Genomic DNA, 22,727 nt, shown 5'->3' on the forward strand with positions numbered 1-22,727 from the left:
TTGGTGGAATGACCCTGATTTTCAATAACAGCAAATATATTGGTTATTCTCCTTTGTTGTTCTCATTTTCATGCCGTTTTCTGAAATAATAATTAGCTCTAAAAATGTATTTTAAACATGTAAGGAATGTTATCAGAGCTTATCAGAGCTGTTATAAAACTAATATTTAACATTTCACTCAAACTTGCTCGTAAATTAACCCAGTCAATCCTGAAAATGTTAACGTTTTTAAAGTATAAAGTAAACATATAAAGTAATACTTTGATATAACTTGGGTTCCAAAAGATCGAATTGGGTGAGGAAAACATAAAGGAATTACGTTAACTTGTTGATTGAACAAAACAATTAAGTGGTCTACTTAAATAAGTAATTCGAACAAACAGCAAACGTCATTTTTTTAAGGGTATGCAAGTGTGTTTTTCAGATTGTAGAGAAAGTATAATGCATATAAATGTATGGAAAGTATTTTTTAAAAAGATTTCCTGACAGTGAAGGCATGAACTTTAAAATCTTTGCATTCTAATATCCTACAGTTTTCCATTGTTTTTTGCATATTAACAGCTTTTCCAGTCCTCTACCAGCAGCTTTTGGCGGATTTTATTCTGATTAGCCTCAAAGTCTGTGTATATTGTAAATACTCTCATAGGATTGAGTCAGTGATTCTACTGCTCCCCCTGCTGGTTAACCAGCTATACTACTCTCCTCTGTGATGCTGCGTGGCAACCTTTGCCAGGTGCTGCTCTTGGGTAGAGTTGGGTAGAGTTCAGTAAATGATTCCCTTAAGGGTGCTCGAGGCCCAGAGCCATGGCCTATGTCACCCATGGTAACGAGCTGGCTCTGCTATTGGTTGGCTAAACTCCAGTGTGCTGACATAATACTTAATGCTTCACAATTATTCTCTAAATTGTGTTAGCTGTCTAATTCATCTTCTTACTCTCAATTATGGGAAATTTCTTTTCAGAGCAGGATTGTATAATGAATTTATTCCTTTTTTCATTACAAAAATGCCATGGATTCTTGCAAGATGAAATCAGATGTTATGGATGTTAGCAGTTTTACAAAATTGATAAATATGAATTATGAAAATGTTTATATGCCATCTATTTCAGTGTAACAGTGCTCAAAATGTGATTGTTTACATTTACTATATAGTCATTTGGCAGATGCTTGATTTGTGATTTAAATAAGAACAATAAAAGTAAAAATAAATGAAAAACAATATGACAATCCAGTTCAACAAATTCTGATATGGTTTGAAATAGGGTTTGTGGATTTAGTTCACATTGAAATAGGTTTATGAATCTTACACTGTGAATAACACACAGATAATGTTATGTAGTTAATGAGATTTCAGATTCAATATAATTAAAGTGATTTCAGTTTGGATTGAATTCACTTCTTGAGTTTTACACTGTGAATAATTTAAAGATAGTGTGATCCAGATTACGTGAACTCAGATTGACTGTAATATGAGTTCAGTCCCCATTGCATTTTCTTTATTAACCAATAATTACAAGATAATGTAATCTGTTTGATCTGGATTCATATTAAATATGCTTTAAGTGAATTCAGTTCAGACTGAATGCATTTTACGTGGCCAGTATTCCAAACATAATATGATCTAGTACATGTACCGAATTTGTGCTGAATTCAGTGTTCATATAGAGTTATAAAAGGTCTCCGTGGATAATAAAGAAATAAATGTCAGATTGAATCCAGTTTTTATCAAAATTCTCTAAAATAGACTCTACCATTCTGATTTTTCTTCTTCTTGTGTCTAGACTCTTTGAAGCAGGTCAGGATGAGCTGTCGGGCACAGAACTTCTGATCCAGCGCCAGGAAGAGTTGCACAGGCTCCAGGCTCGCATGTCCAGAGCCTCCGTCTTTCCCGGCGAAGACCTGGCAGAACCCCTTCACAGCAGTCCAGTGGAAGCAGGCCTCCATCCACGCAAATCTAAAGTAATGCATTACAGCTGAATTCACATCACATTCACACTATGAAAATTACAGCGTTACCGTGTATTCACACGGGGCTTCATCGTCAACGCTTGACCGAGGGCGTGTCTGAAGTTGGGGCTGATGCGATCGTCATAGCAGCGTCAGCCAATAAATATTAGTCTGCAATCGGCTTCTGAGCTGGGGTATTAGCATGAAGCGATCTGATTGGCTGATGCTTCCGTTGGCTCTTGAAAAGTTGAGAATTTCCCAACTTCTGCAGCAAGCAACGCCACTGAAGCGGCGCAGACAGATCCACAATGCAGTTTAGCAAAGCCTAACGTCACCCATTCAATGTGAATGGAAAGCGTTGATGCTGACGCCTCGTGTGAATGGAACGTTAAGGATGGTCTGGATTCAGATTGAGTTCACTTCATGTAATTTACATGGTGAATAATTCAAAATGCATTCGCGTTGACTACCAGTTTTCTCAATGCATAGTAGAAGTCGTAGTGTTGATAGCTGAAATGAAGATTGAATTCACTTTATGGATTTTACAGTGTGAATAATGCAAAGGTAATGTAATACAGTTCATCTGATTTTGGATTGACTCTAGTTTTGCGTCATTCACACACTTCATAATGCATTATATAAGTTACACATGTGATAGCATAATTTACATTAAATTCAGTTATTATGAATTCAGTTGTTTAGTTTATATATTTTACATTGTGAATAATCCAAAATGCATTCAGATTGAATTTAGTTTCACTATAACTTTTCTTGATGCATAATACAAATCATAGCTTTGATAGCTGAACTGAATTCATATTAAATTCACTATGTATTATACAATGTGAATAATCCAAAGGTAACGTACCGCCGTTAATCTGAATTTGGATTGACTCTACTTTAGCTACTTTGCATCATTCACACTATACATTTTCATCATGCATTATCACAGCATTAATAGGTGAACTGAATGTAAATCAACCAAAGATAATGTAACACAGTTAATCTGAATTTAGATTGACTCTGCATCATTAGGTTGATAGCTCTGCATCATTTAGATTGGTAGTTTAGCATCATCCACATTATACATTTTCATGATGCTTCATACAAGTTACATATTTGATAGCAGGATTTAATCCAAAATGTATTCAGAGTGAATTTTGTTTCACTATAACATTTCTTGATGCATTATACAAATCATAATGTTTATAGCTGAACTGAATTCAGATTAAATTCACATTATGAATTATACAATGTGAATAATCCAAAGGTAACAATGCAATCTGAATTTGGATTGACTCTACTTTAGCTTTGCATCATTCACATTATACATTTTCATGATGCATTATACAAGTTACACATTTGATAGCGTAATTTACTTTAAATTCAGTTGTATTTTACATTGTGAATGATCCAAATATGATGTAATAATCCAGTTCATCTGAATTTGGATTGACTTTACGTTTTTGTTTACATCACTCAGATTCTAACTTTCATGAAGTTAGGCTTGTGCCGGTATTCGGTAATGCGATAAATCACGGTAATGAATATGCACGATATTGTTATCGCGGGCACTTCAAAATACCGTGGAAAAATAATAGATCCGAATTTATATTCTTAGAACGCGCCTTAGCTTATTTTCCATCAACCGCTTGAAGAAACACTGCGTATATGCTGCGCAGAACTGATGCGCACTCTGATGTAAACAATCCCCACGTGTAGAAACCCTGTGTGCCGCCGCTGCCACCGCACTATAATCCTCACACGCAGACCGGGCACTTTCCCGGTGGGCCGACATACTTTTTGGGCCGGGCTGATTATCGTCTTATGATTTGATCGGCCCATAAAAGGCTTAGCAGCCTATCGTTTTTTTCTGCCTTATTGATTGACGCTGCTGTGATCTGTGACTCTCTGAAAGTAGATGCTTTTTTTCCCGGACAGACAGACCGGGCCGGTCCATGTGACACTCTGCAGGCCATTGGTTCTTTTCGGTATTGACATTGGGCTGGCCCAATCACAAACTCCTATTTTGGACTCCGTGTGAGCGTGCGTCGTCTGTGTGTATTTGTCAAAATAGTCGAGAGTCAGAGAGAAGAAACGCAAGGGAGGCGCAGAGAAATCGCGGGAAATACACCGGCGTTTCATTTAGCGATTCTGAAAAGTTCTCTGTTCATTCTAGTACACGGCTAAAAACGCAAATCACGTGACCACACACTCTCTGCCCAGAGCTGCAGCCACTAGTTCAGCGGGTAAACCCCAGGTGAGAGTTTAGTCCATGTCAGACAGTTCATCTGCTGGATGATCTCATCTCACTATAGTTGTTAAACGTGATATTGAATTCATCTTGTTGTCTCTATCTAACAATTCTTATGTCTTTTGAATCACTTGTTCTCAGTTAACTGTTTTGGCTGAGTGCAAAGATAGGCTAATATATTAATTTATGTAACCACATACACTGATTCTGCACATTGACTGATTGCTTACCTTTATCGTTTAAATTTAATGTACGTTATACTGTTATAATGGCCATTATTGGTTATTAAAACTGATATTCTGCAAAAGAGACAGGGTAAAGTTCATTCTTTTCAATGGAAATGAAAGGAGACAGTTATTTTTAAGCCCTGTTTTGTTATAAATATGCAGTGTGAAGATGATGCTCATAAAAATATGCAGCTACACGAGGCTGTTTGGTGTCTGTTAATCATAATATCAAAATGAAACAAATTTGACTTATATTATGTTTTCATTGTTTAGATAGTGAAACAGCAAGCAGGATGAGGTGAAAGAGGTTAAAATGTAACACTGTTCCCTTTGAAGATTTACCCATGCATTAGCAGGCAGTTTTTGTTATGTTTATTATTGAATAAGCTAAATTGACTGTAGTGTATGAGTGTGTGTGAATGAGTGTGTATGGGTGATTTCCATTATTGGGTTGTGGCTGGAAAGGCATCTGCTGCATAAAACATGCTGGAATAGTTGGCAGTTCATTCCACGATTGCTGATTGAAGACGGTTTCCCTTTGCACATTCACTTTGATATAATTGCTCAAGTTTACTTTTATATTGTGTATTGTTTTATTTATATTTATTTGTATTTAAATGTTTGAAGTACTTTTAGTTAATTAAAAGTTATTAAAGTTACTAAGTTGACGAAACTGAAGTTTTTTTGTGTTTTTTTACCTGTTTCTCTAGTAAAATTACAATATCGTGATAATACCGTATACCGTGATAAAAGCTCAATCAATTAATCGCAGCATGAAAATGTGATACCGGCACATGCCTACATGAAGTATTCATGTTCTGAATACATTCACTTATGTTATGAATCACATTAATCAGGTTTGAGTTGTTTTGCCTTGAAGCTGAAAGAATCTGAACCCTGAAGTCAACTGAATCATCATTTAATTTAGACTGAATTTGGTTTCTACAGGTTGCAATGTTAACAGCACAGGATAAAATAATCCAGTTGAACTGAATTTAGATTGAATAGGCTTAAAGTAACTTTATTTCATACTGACTTCATCCAGAACAACACAACCCAGTTTATAGTCACAATCGAGTTCACATTGAGTTCACTTTAGCCCTACATCATTCAAACTATGCTTAATCATGCCCATTCACAAGCTTTATGCAAGACTAAAGAAATCAATATTCAAAAGAAATTAGTATGGTGATCTTGAATTCAGTTTAATGCAAGTTTTATTTTGAGTGATAGTAGATGCAGAATTCAAATTCTACTTTATATAGCAAATGGTGTAGGGGTTTTTGAATGTAAAAGCAGAAAAACAAAAACAGTCTCTGCTTACGGTAATGTTGAATGCTTTAATGATTTGATTAATTGATTCATTTGTTCATTCATTCATTTATTCAAATCATGTATTCATTCTTGTAGAATTTGTTTGGCCCTGAGTTTGTGAGGATGAGCAGTGAGCCAACTGTGGCATTAACCGTGCCTTCATCAATAATGGTAAGACAGCTACATGGCTTTGCTTTATACTGTTACATATTAGTGGATATACAGTATGCATGGACTTTTCTGCATGTTTTGACAGAACAAGCGTGGGAAGGTGGAGGAGAGCCAGAGGAAAGTTGGGGTGGTCTTACTGAACGGTCAGAAGCTGGAGCTGTGCTGTGATGTGAAGGCGGTCTGCAAGGATGTTTTGGACATGGTCGTAGCTCATATTGGATTAGTGGAACATCATCTCTTCAGCCTCGCATACCTTAAAGGTGCATAAAACATCTTCCTTTTACATTACATGAAAGTAGAAAAACATAAAGCATAATATGAGCAATTAATCTGGACATTCTGTTGTTGGAAACTGAAAAAAAATCATGAAATATGCTTATATTGCTCTTTTACTCCTCTTAGTATAACCTCAAATAGGAATAAGCAGTAACCTTGAAACATATGATGGACTTGCGATATGTATTACAATATAATACCATTTCTGTAAATTAAATCAATTGATAGTTTATATATACACACATTTAAAACTATTTCATTTTTCAAAGAATTTTAAAGCATATACCCAGAAATGTACTCACTCATATGTGCTCATATTTCTTACTGTATTAAGCATGTCAGGGCAAATGTTAGATTAAAGATTTAGAAATATTAATAAAATATCACTTTTCAAAAATGAATGATTACAGGTCCAACATAAAAGAACTCATTTTAAATGTCGCTAAATAAAATACAAAATGTAAATATTGTTCTTTCAAGATTACATGATGCTGTAATATTGGGCTTATATAAATTATGAAAAAGTATTGCCGTAAACAATGTATTTTGTGGCACCATGAAATAAACAACAGAGCATATTACAATAGAGATAAACAGTCATATTGCACTGCTACGAGTGTGATATTGAGTTATACAAAAGTTTAGGGCATAATTGTTTGTATAAGAAAATCAACCACGGAGAGTCTAAAAACCCTTTTGTATTAGGAACTACTTTCTTCCGCCATTCATTCACATCTGCTGCTGACGTTGCAATCGGGAGATCACAATAATTTACCACTGAAAAAGCCAAAGCAAGCAAGCACTACCAGATTACTATGCTATAGATACAGCACTACAAAGCACAAAAGAGAGAGATTGACTCAGAATGTCGCTTACCTGTTCCATAATGCTGTAGTTTGAAATTTACGCTGAGTTTTTCTCCCATAAGGACTTATTATGTGGTCTCTGTTGCCATCTTGTGGCAGAACGTCAGCCATCAATTTCTTTGATCTGACTGGCTGATGACCGCCGACACACTGAATTTCTGAAATTATACAAATTTTAAAATAGACAATATCCTTGTAAATAGACTTCCTAGATGCAATCTAAACAACTATATTCTTGCCCAAAAAGCCTCAAAAGTACATTATGTAGCCCAACAGCTGCAATATTTGCCAAACTGTAGTGAGCTTATTCCTCTGCTTGTGGGCGGAGTAAAACACAAGGGTGAAGAGGCTGTATAGATATCATATTATCTATACTTATTTAAAGAACTTATTTATCAATATACAAGTAAAATTGCTGAGCCTACATGCTGGAGTCTGAGAAAAATTATATATGTTTATATATATATATATATATATATTGAGAGAGAGAGAGAGAGAGAGAGAGAGAGAAATTCTAATCAAACTGAGGAACATTGAGGACAACATTAGGGGCACTTTAAATACACATCAGAACCATATCAAATTCCATTCCCATACTGCCTCCTTTCATTCCTTGTATGCCTTTTAATTTAATAAAAAAACAACTAAATATCTTTGTGAGAGAGGTTGTTTCCTGCACTCTGTTTCCTACATGTCCTACACTTTGTTGTGTCTAAATGAAAACCCCATGCTGCATTGATTTATTTCTCATCAATCCTCCTTCAGTTAATTTCCACTATTTCAAATAATGTTTAGGAAACGTCAGGAGTTCATAAAACATGCACCTGCTCGTGTACACACTGAAATTTGATTAGGAAGTATTTAAATATAGTTGTTGTTCTTCATGATAAATGGACACGGCTGCTTTGTGTCCGCAGACCATCCATTAAATCCTCTGACTCATTTTTTATAAAGCCAAATCAAACTTTTAACTTGTTATGCTGCATGCAACTCATTTAGCGTGATCTGTTTGTTTTTCATTCTTTCTCCTTTTTCTAGATAACGAGTTCTACTTTGTTGAATCTGATGCCAAACTTTCAAAAGTAGCACCTGATGGTTGGAAGGACGACCCTAAGAAAAAGAAAATGGATGTCATTTTTAATCTCTTTCTGCGGATCAAGTTCTTTCAGGATGATGTCAGTTTGATACAGTAAGAGCTGTCTGGAGGTTTCAAAATAATACAATAAAGCAATACATTTCAGTCGTTATTGTTAGAAGAATTTCACCACGGTTGTATTCATTGATTAAAAAAAATTTATGCAAATCATTCAAGTACTGAATATTGAGAAATATTGTAACATTTGTAAATACATGTTTTATATTATATTATATTATATTATATTATATTATATTATATTATATTATATTATATTATATTATATTATATTATACTATATTATATTATATTATTTTATATTATATTATAAATTTGAAATAGGATTTATTAATGCAATGTAATGCTGAAAGAAATTGTGTCAAACTGGCAATCCGAAATGATTGCTTTATGAATTTATTTGCATGTTAATGGTTGGATCTATGCACCAATAAATGTGTTTTCCAGTTATCCAAATGAATGTTGTTTTCTTTTAGACACACGATGACCAAACACCAGTACTACTTGCAGCTGCGGAAGGATATTCTAGAGGAGCGGGTTCGCTGTGACCTGGAAAATGCCATGATTTTGGCATCTTTGGCTCTGCAGGCTGAGTTCGGGGACTATCAGACTGAGGTACAAACGACACCGAAAAATTGTGACTTTTTCTTATTTTGTTTTCAGTTTGTTTGTTTTTGCTTTTTATTTTTTGTTTTTTTCCTTTTTATTTATTGTTTTGTTTTTTCTTTTAATTTAGTTTTAGTTTTGCTTGTTTTTGGTTTTAAGATTAAGTTTTGTTTGTATTTTTTCCTTTTTAATTTAAAAGTTTTCAATGTGTGTTTAACGTGTATTTACCAGTTTTTGTTTTTGAAATATCATTGTGACCAAGGGAAAAACACTTTACCATAACCTTACATTATGCATTTTTTATTTTTTATTTGTATTTATTTTCAGTTTGTAATGTACATTTTTAATGACGTACATGATTAAAGGGCTGTAACCAAGTGAAAACCTCATCAATTGTTTTTTGCTGTTGTTGCTGTAAATGTTTTATTCATTTATTTTTTATTAATTTATTCTTTTTATATATATACTTGCAGTGTCATTTTTGGACAGCTGATTTTGAGAGTTTAATTTAATTTAATTTAATTTATTTTATATTCATTTATTTTTTAATTATTTTATATTTATTTATTTTAGAATTATTTATTTTATATATATATATATATATATATATATATATATATATATTTATTTATTTATTTATAAAATATTTATTTATTTATTTATTTTATTTATTTATTTTTCCCATTGTTTTACTTTGGAGATTATCAGATACTATCTTTACCCTCTAAACATCATCTTACTTCATGTTTTCTCCCTATTCCATCAGCTTCATGGAAAGACATACTTCCGGACGGAGCACTACCTCCCTGCTCCAGTTATAGACAAAATCGATCAGACCACCATTAAAGAAGAGCTGCCCAAACTTCACAGTTCGTACTACAACGCTTCAGAGCAGGAGGCTGAGCTGGAGTTCCTCAAGGTCAGGAAATAAAACCAAACAAAGCAGTCCCATCACTAAATTCCTGATTGACCAAAATTACAAAATTGACTTAAATAAAAGTAGATTGCTGCAATCTGCTTTCCCTCGGATTCTCTTGATTAAAGCTTTTCAGATCTGAGCAGTTGCAGGACCTTCCCTTCGTTTAGATTTTAAGTTTATCTTTGCAGCTTCTCATGAAAAAAAGTCACATCTCAGTGCAGAGTTCATAGTGTTTTACGGATGTCAAATGCCAAATCACATTTGTTAGAGTCATTCATAGTGGCTCTCTAACTTAATTCATGACTGAATTAGTCATATCGAATGAATACAAATAAATGATTCACTGATAAAGACATGGCGCCACCTACTGACAGTTTTTTTGTATCATTTAAATGTTTTGAATAGTGTAATATACATTTTTTATTTAAATACATGTCAATTTATTATGAAATATTACATATTTAAGATGAATAAAGGACATTTATGACAGTAAATGACAGCATTTTTGAGTACTATAACAAATAGCATTTGTTATAAAGTGACAAAGAAGTACATATATTTATGTAAATATGTAATTTATCGCAGTTGTAAAGTGCTGTGAAAGTTTGAAAATGCACCTGCAAACTGTTTAAAAGGGACCTACTATGAAAAACACACTTTTCTAAGGGGTTTAACCAGTTGTGTGGCAACAGTGTGTGAATATAACCAGCCTCTAATAGTAAATATTAATGAATTGTATTTTTTTAGAATCACACTTGCTAAAAACAGTCTGTAGAAACACTTTGATTGACACTGTGCCTTTGAACATGTTATCGGAGGGGGAAATCCCCACCTATTAGTGATGATCTCTCCCTCAGCATAAACAGCCCTGAGTGAGAAGCAGCCGTCCGCCATTAGAGTTTTTGCTTTGTATCTGCTGAAGATAATGTCAGTCACTAAGAGGATTTATAAATGTTGATGAAAGGTCACCAAAATGGCACATTTTCTATCAAAGCCTGAAAGGGGCAGTTTCAAAGAGTTATAAAAAAATATATATATATATTTTGTTTTGTATTTTGAACTTAACATTCACATGCACACTCTCTGAACATCGGAGACTTATTTTACATCTTGTGAAAGTGGCATCCCTTTTAAATTTGACTTTGTAAAAGGACCCTTTGTCTGTTATGTGCAGGTGTGCCAGAGACTGCCTGAGTATGGAGTTCATTTCCATCGAGTGCTTCCAGAAAAGAGATCTCTGACTGGCATCATGCTGGGCATTTACTCAAAGGGTGTCCTCATCTTTGAGGTGTTGAATGGAAATCGAACCCCTGTGCTAAGGTTCCCCTGGAGGGATACTAAGAAGATCTCTTTCACGGTGAGATGTTTATGTTTGGTGGAAATCACAGTTCCTGGAAAAAGCCAGAGAGGGTGAGACTCAAGCTGTTTTACCTGCAGGCCTTCGTTGTTTGTCATATATTTTGTTTTTATATATTTTGCAGAAAAAGAAGGTTTGCTTGCAGAACACTTCAGACGGGATCAAACATCTGTTTCAGACAGACAGTCAGAAGACCTGCCAGTATCTGCTGCATCTGTGCTCAGCTCAGTACAAGTTCCACCTGCACATGAAAGCCAGACAGAACAACCAGGAACTGCAGGAGCTGGGTGAGAAATAATCTAACGCATGTTGGTGCCAATAGCCTAGTGGTTAAATGTGTAGACACAATGCACTGAAGTGCTCATGGTGACCCAAGTTCAATTCCCAGCTTGAGGTCCTTTGCTGATCTTTCCCCCTCTCTCTGCACTCCACAATTTTCCTGTCAATACTTTCCACTCTCCTATCCATAAAGGCTAAAAAACCCTCTAAAAAGCTTTAATAAAAAGAGGAAATAATGAATAGCGTAATATAAAAATCAAGCATTGCTTTTTGTTTTTTGCTCTTTATGAAGGTGAATGGAGCAAGGAAATGGCATAAATATTGTAAATAATGATCTGAATTGCTTATTTGTTTGAAAGAACAGTGTAAATTGAGCAGCTTTCGTACAGTTTTGACTGCGTTTGAAAACGAATAGTTTCAGTACTGAAACAAATTGAGTTAATATTCAGTGGCTGTACACTCATTTTTTTCTTTTTCCCTGAACATTTTGGCCAGTGCTTTTTAAACATCACATTTAAATATGCAACCTATTTTCATATATTTCATATTTTTTGTGTTTTTAAGCATGACTTGAAAGTTTGTTTATATGTAAGTTTTTAAAAAGTAGTAGTCAATGAAATATAATTAAATATATGGTTCTTTAAAGTTTTATAGAGAGAGTTTGTTTGGGTCAGTTGTGTTAATGATTAAAAAATGCAATAATATTTATTTTAAACAAAAATGTATTAAATGTATTAAAAGTGAGAGAACAGTCATTTTAAATGTTAAAAACATTTGCATTTCAAATAAATACAATTCTTTTTTAACTTTTTATGCATTGAAGTTTTTGCTAAATGCATGTAAAACTGTTAATGCTGCTTGCAACGTTGGTTTCAACCTTTATAAGAATTGTTGCATCAGCATATTATATTGACGTTTGAAAAATGATCTGATTCAGTAGTGAAGTCTGCACTGCGCTCCTGCGTTATTTGATTTTGGTGAAACGGAATACCTCAAAAGGACATTATCATTATCGCAAATACTCAACAAGTGCAGATCATGACCTTTTGGATAAAAAAAAAAATCTAATAAAACAGATTTAAAAATGGAAAACACCAATTATAAATGGTCATAAACTGTCAGTCTCCAAAAAAATATAATAAATTAAAGGTCCTGTTAAGTGCTTTGAAATGTGGATTTTTTATTCGATGTTTGACGTAATCACCATGAAAAAATAAAGAGAGGGTGGGACATAGTGCAGCTCCTCCCCTTTTAAATAAACAGCCAATAGTGTTTTGTTTTATCACAGCTCTGCCAGTGAGAGAGGTCGAGATCAAGCGCATCAAATGAAAAGAAAATGAGAAGCGTCTTTAGGGGGCAGGGCATGTCAGATACTAGAGAGCATTTGATTGGTCACGTGTTGATAAGAAACTGAAGTATTAGGTGACCTGAAAAAATTATTGATCCATTTATGCTGAAGTGACAAACTACAAGCTTTGAATGTTTATATTGGTTTTATATCTTCTAAACACAAATTTTGTCGCTGTTTTGGAGCACACTAGCTTCTAGATATCCTTAAAACGAACAGACTGAAACTAACATCTAAAACACTGTTTTAATTTAATGAGTCGTATTGTAAAACTGGTTGTTCTGAAATTCTGAACATGACTTTAACCATCTTTATTTCTTCTGTCACTTCTTCCTCCTCTCAGAGAACTCTCCGCTGAGCAGTCTGCAGTACTCTGATGGGATGGGTGCAGTTAGTCTGTCCCCCAGCTCTGAGCCTGAACTCTACAAGAGAATGTCCTACTCAGAGATGTCCCTCAGCAAGAGTTCATCCAGTCGGGCCTCTGTCCCATCGGAACCCCCCTATCCAGGATTCAGCAGCAGCTCCAACCCCAGGATGAAGAGCCGTTCCCATCATAACCTGGGCCAGCTGCCGGAGTCACCAGAGCACAGGATGGTGCCGTTCAGTAGCCAATCACAGAGCAGCATGGCCCGATCACAAGTGCTCGTGCCATCACACCAACGTGCAAATTCGGACACGGGATCCATCGCTGTGGCCAAACAACAAGAAAGGTGATGCATGCGTGTTTGTTTTTACTAAACAGTTGGATGTTGCATCTTGTTTTCGTTTTTTTGTGGCCTGTTGCACAGAACAAGTTGAACAAACTCCGGAGTAAGTTTTAGCTTGACAAATTCAACTTGGTGGTTTTACAATGCTTGATATAAACTTTGTTTGTTAACTCAGTTTAACCCAGAGTTTGTTATTGACTTTGGAGTACATTTATTTCTTTTAGTAGCTCTGATGTGGTTTCTCTTATGTCTTTACTAAGTTCTTGTGCTCATCTGCTGTTTCACAATATAATCACCCTTCTCCTTCCTCTGGTTAAATCTAGTTTATTATGTCTTTACACTTCTGTTTTTCTCTAATTCTGCCGTACACTGTAAAAAAAATCTGTAAATTAGCAGTTTTCCGTATTTTGTGATTTATGTTTTTATGTTTCCCTATTTATTTATCCTTTTGATTTGCATTATGGGACCTTGATCTTTCTTTCAACAACATCTAACCTTGAAAAGTTAACATTGAATAGATTATATAAGCAATGTCACACAAGTAGCAGTGCGATATGGCTGTATATCAGCAGTGGTGGGAGGCATGCGTTGGCTCGAGGCTGCAGGCAGAGTGCCTTAGTGTCCCACCAGTGCTGATATTCAGCCATATCGTACTGCTACGAGTGTGATATTGTGTTTATACAACAGTTTGACGGCATAATCGTGTATATAAAAAAGAAAATCAAACATGAAGAGTATCAAAAACCCTTTTGTAAGAGGAACTACTTTGTTCTGCCATTCCCTCATATTTGCAGCTGACGTTAGAAAAGCAGAAACCATTGCTACTTCACAATTGTCACTTTAGAGCTAGTATTTGAATGATTCTCTAGCGTAATGTCTAAAGTTATGACAAAACAGGTGATTTTGCTGACTTTTTAAGATTTTAAGGCTGAACGGCATGAATTTTCATCAGTCTACAGAGATTTCCCAGTATTTCTCTGTTGCTATCAGGATATCACAATAATTAACCCTGAAAAAGCCAAAGCAAAACAAACACCACCAGCTTCTGTGGTATAAATTCAGCACTACAAAATACAAAAGAGAGAGAAAGACTCTTGTCTAGGTTGGTGTTGTAAATTACGGTATACAAAAACCCTGTAATAAACTAAAGAGACATTTTCTGTTATTTTACAGAGACTTATTTCTCTATATTATTTCCTCTACATGAAATATTTTAGACTACAAAAATGTCAATAAAAGTTCCTTTGTTCAATTGTAGAGTTGAATTTTCAACCTCAAAAATCGACAGAGCAGAGATCAAGTTCCCATAATGCAATTCACAACCGTAAATAAACAGAAAACACTTGTGAATCACAAAGTATGGAAACTGTGAATTAACAGAGATTTTTTCTTTAAGTGTATCTTTTTTGTAAATGTCTCACTCTCCTGATACATGCAGTTTATTTTATCTTTCCAGTTTCTTTCATATTTTTGCAGCCATCTTACTCTAGCTCTGACATGGTTTTTCTTATGTCTTAAAACCCTCACACCCTTTTTTCACTCCCTTTCCTGCTCATCTGCAGTTTTTCTGATGTCTCAGAGTCTGCGAGTCTGTCACACACTCCTGTTCTGCATTTTTGTTTCTCCGTCGGCTCTGTGCTGAGATGCCTGCGGCCAGAAGCATTAATCAGCTCTCAGGGGAAGACAGACAGTCTGTGTGCATCTGAAATTGATGGTCTTAAACCGTGTTTGCACATGTTTGGAGGCATTTAATACTCCTGTGAAGATGATTGTAGTATTTCAGACACTGGCCATAATGCATATTCACCAGAGCTTTCAAGTGTCTCATAGTTATGAATTGAACATTTTAAGTTAGATTTATAAATCCTCTCTGGTAATATACTGTGTCCTCCACACATGTTGGCATTATTGGTAAATGTGAGCAAAGAAGATGGCACAAAATGTCTTGATTGTTAATTCCTTTTAAGTATTTTGCTCAATTTAAGCAAAAATTGCAACAAAAAAGATATTTTTAACTATTTTGTGGGGGTGTTGGTGATGTCATTTTGTGGTTTTGAGAATTTCTCACCCCGAGACTTGACTTGCTTTTAAATTACTCCAGCTGTGATTCTTGGAGATTTTACCATTCAAACCATACTCAAACACTTACAATTGAATGGATTATTTTTGTGTTTTTGTACTGTCCCTGCAAATGGACAATTATTTTACAAAAAGGAGCTCAATAGAAATGTACTTTAACCCTTTATAGGACACATTAGAAATAATCCTAGAAAAAAACCCTGCAGTGTTTCTGGGATTATTACAAAACTTACTGTAAAACTGTTAAACATGTTGTAACGGATGCCACTGGACAATAGAGATGATGGATCAATGTGCAGTTTATTTTAAGCTTAGTCAGACAGGCATTGGTCAGAACAGGAACAAACGGGAGCATAAGAGTGATCCAAAGAGCATCGTAAGAAACGGGTAGATAGTCAGAACAGGCGATAATAAATCAACAAAAGGTAAGCCAGATAAAGATCAACAAAACGGCAGGACAAACAGGGAAATACGCATTGTCATGAACGAAATTGAAGAGCGTTGGGGAGTCGCAGAAGAAAGTGAAAGTGAACAGCGGATGGGGGAGGAGGGCGGTTGAGGAGGGGGATGGGTAAAATGAGGCGCCGGATAAGATTTCAGAGGTGCCTGATCCGGATCCGGCATTTTCCGGCACAAATTAAGCCCTGCACCTGGTTACAATGTAACCTGCTCACCTAATGTTTACATTGATAATATTTATATTATTTGCTAATTAATAACCTCATGTGGAACTCTGAGTCTGCATCTTATTTCGGAGTCTGCTACTGTCCACCGGAGGTCGCATTTCGCTCACGAGCACATGCTTTGAGAGTCTTTCTGAATGAATGAATGAATGAATGAAATATGCGATTTTACCATAAAGGCAACCCGAGTTGCTGAAATATAATTGGCTAAAGTGGGAGTGGGCAGGTGACCAAAACAAAGACATCGTTTCAGCACGTAACACACATTTACAAAGCAGAATAAATGACTTCAGCATTGTTTTTCTGATAAACAAGAATGTTCACTTGGCATGTTTCCTAAATATTTGCAAACATATTATTGTATGTTATGCTTTAGAAGAGTCAGAAACTTACATGCAGCACCTTTAAACAATAAAATATTTTTTCCACATCTTTCTCTGCTCTTATTTACCATAGGTGCTAATATTAGTGGAGGTCACTGTATTATGAATTGATCAGAAAATCTTCTTTTCACCCCTACCACTGGAAGTAATACTGATTTTATATTTTTTTGTACTGATTTTGTTTGTTTCTCCTGCAGTTTGTCAGTGGATGACAGCCCTCGCTGGAGCCCTAAAAGCCTGAAGAAAGAGTCGGACTCGTCGTCTTGCGAGGACACGGGACAGGCATATGTCGTAGGTGAGGAAAAGAAGACATGAGCAGCTGTTTTTCTCTTATCTCCTCTCAAAGCTCTGTCTGAAAAATGGCTAGTCGCTCGCTCAAAGAACGCGTCTTTCTGCTTTTGAACGTTGTCTAACTTCCTCACTTTGTAGTCTCTCTCTCTTGTCTGATAGTGGGTGGAATCAGTCTCAGTGGAGTCAGAACTGTCGGACGCTTTCGTTTTATCTTTCTAACAGCTTTCTCTCTGTTCCCTCAATGATCTTTTCATTTTACCTCTCCATTTCATCCCGACATCCGCTGTCAGATCAGAGAGACGCAGAAGCCCAAATCCTCTCAACATCTTCCTCCGCATGTACAGAGATGCCATAAAGAGATTACAGGGCGAATTTGTGCGCTTGAACATGTATCAGGGCTTTTCTTTGTGTTAGAGAATAAAACAAGGCTTTATATCAAGTCAAAGCAAATGTCAGTGTTTGGTTGATGTTATAATGATAGCCTGTTTTTTATCTAGGTAAAGAATGGATTTTGGTCAAGATTAAGTTTGTTTGCAAGCAATTCGATACAATAGCATGAATAAGTAAGCTGAAGAAAGTAATAATTGCAAGAAATATGTGATAAAAGTCCCATTCAAAAGGTTTGAGTTAGTTACTGTGCATTTATTTAAATGTTTTTTATTTTAGTATATTTTTTAAAGCATTTAATAAAATAATACAGTGAAACAAGCAATAGTTTGACATAGAAGAACACTTTAAAATATTAGTTTTACTGTATATTGAACTGCATGTTAAAATGAAATGTAGTCCTAAGATGGCAAATCATTGTCTTATCTTTATAATATCATAAAAATCATGGTATTGCTTAAGAATAAAAGTCTATTAGTTAATGTATTTATGAACAGTAACCAAGTATGAATAATATTGTAAAGCGTTATAATTAATCATAGTTCAACATTTACTAATTAAAATTAAAATTTAATTGAGATGAATAAATACCATAATAAATGCATTCCTATTTGTTTTTCCTGTTAGTAAAAATTCATTCACAAATTTCATTAACTTATCATTAACTAATGTGCCTTTGTATCTTGTAACTAATAACCTTTGTTTTACTTTGTTTTTGTTTTACTATTTAATGACTATTTAATTTTATTTATTCATTTCTGTTTTAATGGACTCCATAAGTTTTGGTAAATTTTCCCCCGAACAAAAGATACTTGTGTCATCCGCAAATAAAATAAACAACTCCAATATCTTACACGTATCATTCATGTAAATTATAAACAATATTGGACCTAAAACTGATCCTTGTGGTATGCCACAATTTACATTTAGCCATGAAGATTTATGGTTGCCAATTTCCTCAAACTGTTGCCCATTTTATTAAATAACTGCTTATCCAATCCAAGGCTACTCTTGATATTGTCAACCTCCTCCGCCGTTGTGGTAAGCTTTTTTGGTGGCATATCGTTTTTTGTTATTATTTTTGTAGCATAGCCTAACACCGGCATGCACCAGCATACAATGCATTAATAAATAAATTAAACAAACAAATAAATAAATGTTTTACTGTTGATGTTGATTTTATTTTTTGAAGATTTTTTTTTTTTTTACGAAAGATCAGACAAAGATCATTTATTTAAAATAAAAGCATCTTTTAAAAAATATTTTTTGACTTTTGGTTAATTTAACGTGTCTTTACTGAATAAAAATATTAATAGAAAGTCCTGCTGAGTCAAAACTATTGAAAATCTGGTATATGTAACGATATGTTAATATAAAAATCTGTTCGAGATTATATGCAGTCATATAATTCAATCATAATAACACTTTTAAAGTATAATATTGACCTTAAAAAAGCAAAATTCCTAAGATTACTTTATATATACTTTATATACTTTATATACTTTACTTTATATATCCCCTTGTATAACATTGCTTTTTTTTCTACAAAAGGGTCTACTAAAACTTTTGTTTCACAATCTCTAGGCGTGAGCATGCACAGCTCCGGAGTTCCCTCCACTCCTGCCTCCTCCATAGGAATCACTGGTACGATCTGGGTTTTGTTTAGCTTGGTGTCAGCCAGAATGTTTCAGTTTGCATGTCTGCATGTCATCTGTTTCTCTTCAGTTTACAAATGTAGCAAGTCCTCATAGTAAAGTGTCCGGTTCATATAGAGACAAGTATTTACAGGCATGACAAACCACCCGTAGGAACACTGTTTTCTCCATATGCACCAGACACTTCACTTAAACTCCATCTTAAAAGGACTCGGAAGGGAAAACGATGTTTATTTGTGAATGTATTACACAGTCATGCTGCACTACTTGTTTTCTTCAGCCTTAAATACCTCTTTTGCACATTATCTTGCACAATATTGTTCCGTATATGTTTAAATGTATTTGTATAGCTGTATTTATTGTAGGCTGTGTGTAGTTAAGTATTAACAGTACATGTATAATTAGTATGGGTGTAATGGATCACAACACACGGTTTGGAACACACGTGACCTGCGGATTAATAACTTTTTATTTTTACTTGTAGATTAATCCTAAATTTGTAACCATCACAGAGAGATCGCCTCCCACTTCATTCACATCACGTGTGAAAAACTTTTGACGTTCCTGTAAAATATAATGATGAAAGAAGTGTGGTGGCACCTAAATGCTTTCTTAGGTTATTAAAGGTGTTTTTCTGTCACTACTTGTTTAGCCTGTATAAGTGAATTTAGTGTAAACCTATACAATCATTAAAAGATCGAGATCTCAATTCAAACATGCAATCAACATAAATTATGAAGATTTGCATATGTTTATTAATCCTTTGTGATCGAGAGATTCAGTTTTTACACTTTTCAGTTAGTTACAAAGTTACAAACATTCAAATAACACAGAAGTACTGGGAGAACATTTTATAGTTATTATTTGATGCTGTTGAAATTTGTAGCGTATACATTGTATAACCGATAGGTGGCGACAAACAGCCATCAAAAACGGGTGCGCAATTAATTTTTCCAAGAGGCCACATTAGACTATGGGGTGGTTTTGGAGGGCCAGACCAATACAGTTAATTTGAAAAACATTTGAAAAAACATTCTGTGATGTAGTCAATAAACAATCATACAAACTCAAAAAGAATCAATTTTACACAAAGTATTTAGACCAGCATCACAAAATCTACTTCATATAAATGCCACAGTGTTGTTTGTTTGATCGCTTCGCTTTAGTTCATTTTTATTAATTTATTCATTAATTTATTGATTGATATATTCATATATTTTTTATGTTCAGTAAGAGAATTCTAGCCTGTGTTGGGCTGAACAAGTGCACTGAAGTCAGGTTGAATGTGAGGTGGATATGTGATGTAATGATCATCACTAAGAGAGGATCTGTATCTGGATTTGTTAAATCGTTAATCCGAGGTAATTAATCTACCTTTATTACTGTGTAATTCAAATCAAATCCATAGTGTGAAGCTGCCTAGTTGGTTCCTGTCACATGACTTGTGGTTTGCTCGCGGCAGTCTGAAATGTTTAGATTTTTTTTTTCAACATGCGGCACCTGGAAAACATGAGCGTGACATGCATGTCTCCATTTGAAATAACGACACTTGAGCGTGCAAAAGATGCAAAATGTAAAAACTGTAAATTGTAGATTCAATTGTAGATTAAATCAAAAAATGTAGGAAATCACAAAAAATAAAAACAAAAAAACTTTTTTCCTTGGGTCTTAAGAGGATATGTGAAAGTCCACTTTTGTTGACTCACAATATCAGACCTGCGCATTGCAAGGCCCTATTTGCGGTTGAATTTAAATTAAATAAATACTTCATACGGGTCGATTAAAGAAGTCCAGCGGGCCATAAAATGCCCAGAAAAAATATACACCGTGGCATATAAAATATGCCACTGAAAAAAATGATACATCTAGTAATGAGACATGAAGTTTTATGAGCGAATTATTGAATCATGAATTGAATATGAGAATAAAAAATAAAGATGATTTTTTTTTTTATTCAGTAGGTTAATCTTGATTTTTTTATTATTTTTTTTTATTTAAATTACTGGTTGTAAGATATATTTGTTAAAACCAGAAGTGTCTTGCATTAATTGTAATGAATGGAAAGCAAATGACATTTGTCTCCTCCATATTTTGCTGATCTGAAAAATGGTCTGCTCCATGACTTAAAAACCATAGTCTGATCTGAACCGTGAGTAGACCTTTCACAATAATCAATATCTTGATTTATCGCACAAAACATGCGCATGATCTCAGTCATTTATGGTGATGCAATATATATCTCCCATACATAAAAAACAATTCTAGCAACATTTTAGCTGATTGTGCAACATCTCGATCTCTATTTGAGGTGTCAGTAAGTGTCAGTATGGTTAAAGCACTGTAGTATTTAATATAAATGACTTTAGTGTATTTTCATGTGGGTGTCTGATGACTGAAATGATCTGGTATCACAGCTTCCATTACCTTTTACTTTGCACTTTTTTATTGTTAAGATTTATTATTATTAATTTTAGGGTATGCGTTTTTCTCATTCTAAATGAGTTAAAATTGTTAAAATGACTAATTAAGTTATATATTCTTAAGAATAAGATATTATGTGTTCTTTGGAAGAGTGTACTAGCATTATGATGATATTATATTGTCATTCTAGCATTATATAATGAGTGGTAATAAATGATCTATAATATAATTTTGTATAGATTTTGGTGCAATATATCATACGACAACAACAACAAAAAAGATATTGTGACTGGTCTAACCATGAGATTTGTGATCTTTTACACCACTAGTAGTTAGTATAGTTAGATTACCACTCTGGTATGTTAGTTATGTATAGGTTCAAAATAGCTCTTGCATCTAGCGTTGTGTTCATATTTATGATTGTGTTTATTTATGTAGCATCGCCTAGTCCTGCGAGACACGCAATATTTCATTCCACTTTATGTCCACACATGACAATAAAGCTTGACTTAACTAGACTGGTCAGTAGGAAACATTGTGTCCTGGTCTGGCCCTGAAACACAAACATCTGCGGAAATTACAGTGAACTTTTAGTAAACAAAAACAGGCCCTTTTAATGTCAATAGCACTAGTTTACCTCACAGTGACACCAGACTTCACAGTTCAATTTCCAAATCCCAGACCCTTGCCAAATTCAACATTCTCTGGTGTTTTCTAACGCACTTCTCTTCTCTCAGCTCAAGTTTCATTGGCATTTCTTTTTGGCTCAGACTCTTTATTTTCTGTTTCGCTAAGCTGTGTGTTTTAGCAGCACTGATATACGGCCTTACTAAGAGCTAATCTCTAGTCTCGGCTGTTAGTAAAGCACATCAGAGCTGAGCCAAAACATAATGCTGTCCCGAAGCACCCAAACACTAGTCATGTATCAGTACAGCTTATAGAAAAACTGTATGCTAGTTTTGTTTCTCTCTCTCTCTTTCTCTCTCTCTCTCTCTCTCTCTCTCTCTCTCTCTCTCTCTCTCTCTCTCTCTCTCTCTCTCTCTCTATGAAAGAGGTGTTTAATTTCTATAGCACATGGTCTGTAGAAAAAAATAATTGTTAGAAACAACTTCATTAGAAATTTTTTTTAATAATTTATAAAATAATTATTAAAAAATAATAATAAAAAAAATTAGAAAAAAAATTTATTTTTACAATCAAATTTTACTTTTGAATTTGAGAATGTGTATGGTTTGAAAGAATAGGACAATATTTGACTGAGATACAACTATTTGAAAATCTGCAATCTGAAAATGTCGAATATATTGATAAAATCACCTTAAAACTGCAGATTCTGTCATTATTTACGCACCCTTTACTTGTTTCAGATCTGTTAGGGTTTCTTTCTTCTGTTAAACACAATAG

The 22,727-nt window shown here is 34.4% G+C and overlaps 1 protein-coding gene across 5 annotated transcripts in view; it reads left to right on the forward strand.

The window, feature by feature from the left end:
• ptpn13 (protein tyrosine phosphatase non-receptor type 13) overlaps positions 1 to 22,727 on the forward strand; it is a 166,028-nt gene that overhangs the window by 93,037 nt on the left and 50,264 nt on the right. For 3 of the 5 annotated variants that reach the window (XM_056446110.1, XM_056446111.1, XM_056446113.1), the window contains exons 10-20: positions 1,782 to 1,959; positions 5,839 to 5,913; positions 5,999 to 6,173; positions 8,094 to 8,244; positions 8,685 to 8,823; positions 9,581 to 9,733; positions 10,908 to 11,090; positions 11,215 to 11,377; positions 13,061 to 13,427; positions 16,767 to 16,864; positions 18,832 to 18,891. In XM_056446110.1, the coding sequence (XP_056302085.1) occupies positions 1,782 to 1,959; positions 5,839 to 5,913; positions 5,999 to 6,173; positions 8,094 to 8,244; positions 8,685 to 8,823; positions 9,581 to 9,733; positions 10,908 to 11,090; positions 11,215 to 11,377; positions 13,061 to 13,427; positions 16,767 to 16,864; positions 18,832 to 18,891 (1,742 nt within the window). The remainder of the gene's footprint in view (positions 1 to 1,781; positions 1,960 to 5,838; positions 5,914 to 5,998; positions 6,174 to 8,093; positions 8,245 to 8,684; positions 8,824 to 9,580; positions 9,734 to 10,907; positions 11,091 to 11,214; positions 11,378 to 13,060; positions 13,428 to 16,766; positions 16,865 to 18,831; positions 18,892 to 22,727) is intronic. The other 2 variants (XM_056446112.1, XM_056446114.1) reach the window with 1 other exon arrangement.

Source organism: Danio aesculapii, chromosome 21 (assembly GCF_903798145.1).
Source record: "Danio aesculapii chromosome 21, fDanAes4.1, whole genome shotgun sequence".
Lineage (NCBI taxonomy): Eukaryota > Metazoa > Chordata > Actinopteri > Cypriniformes > Danionidae > Danio > Danio aesculapii.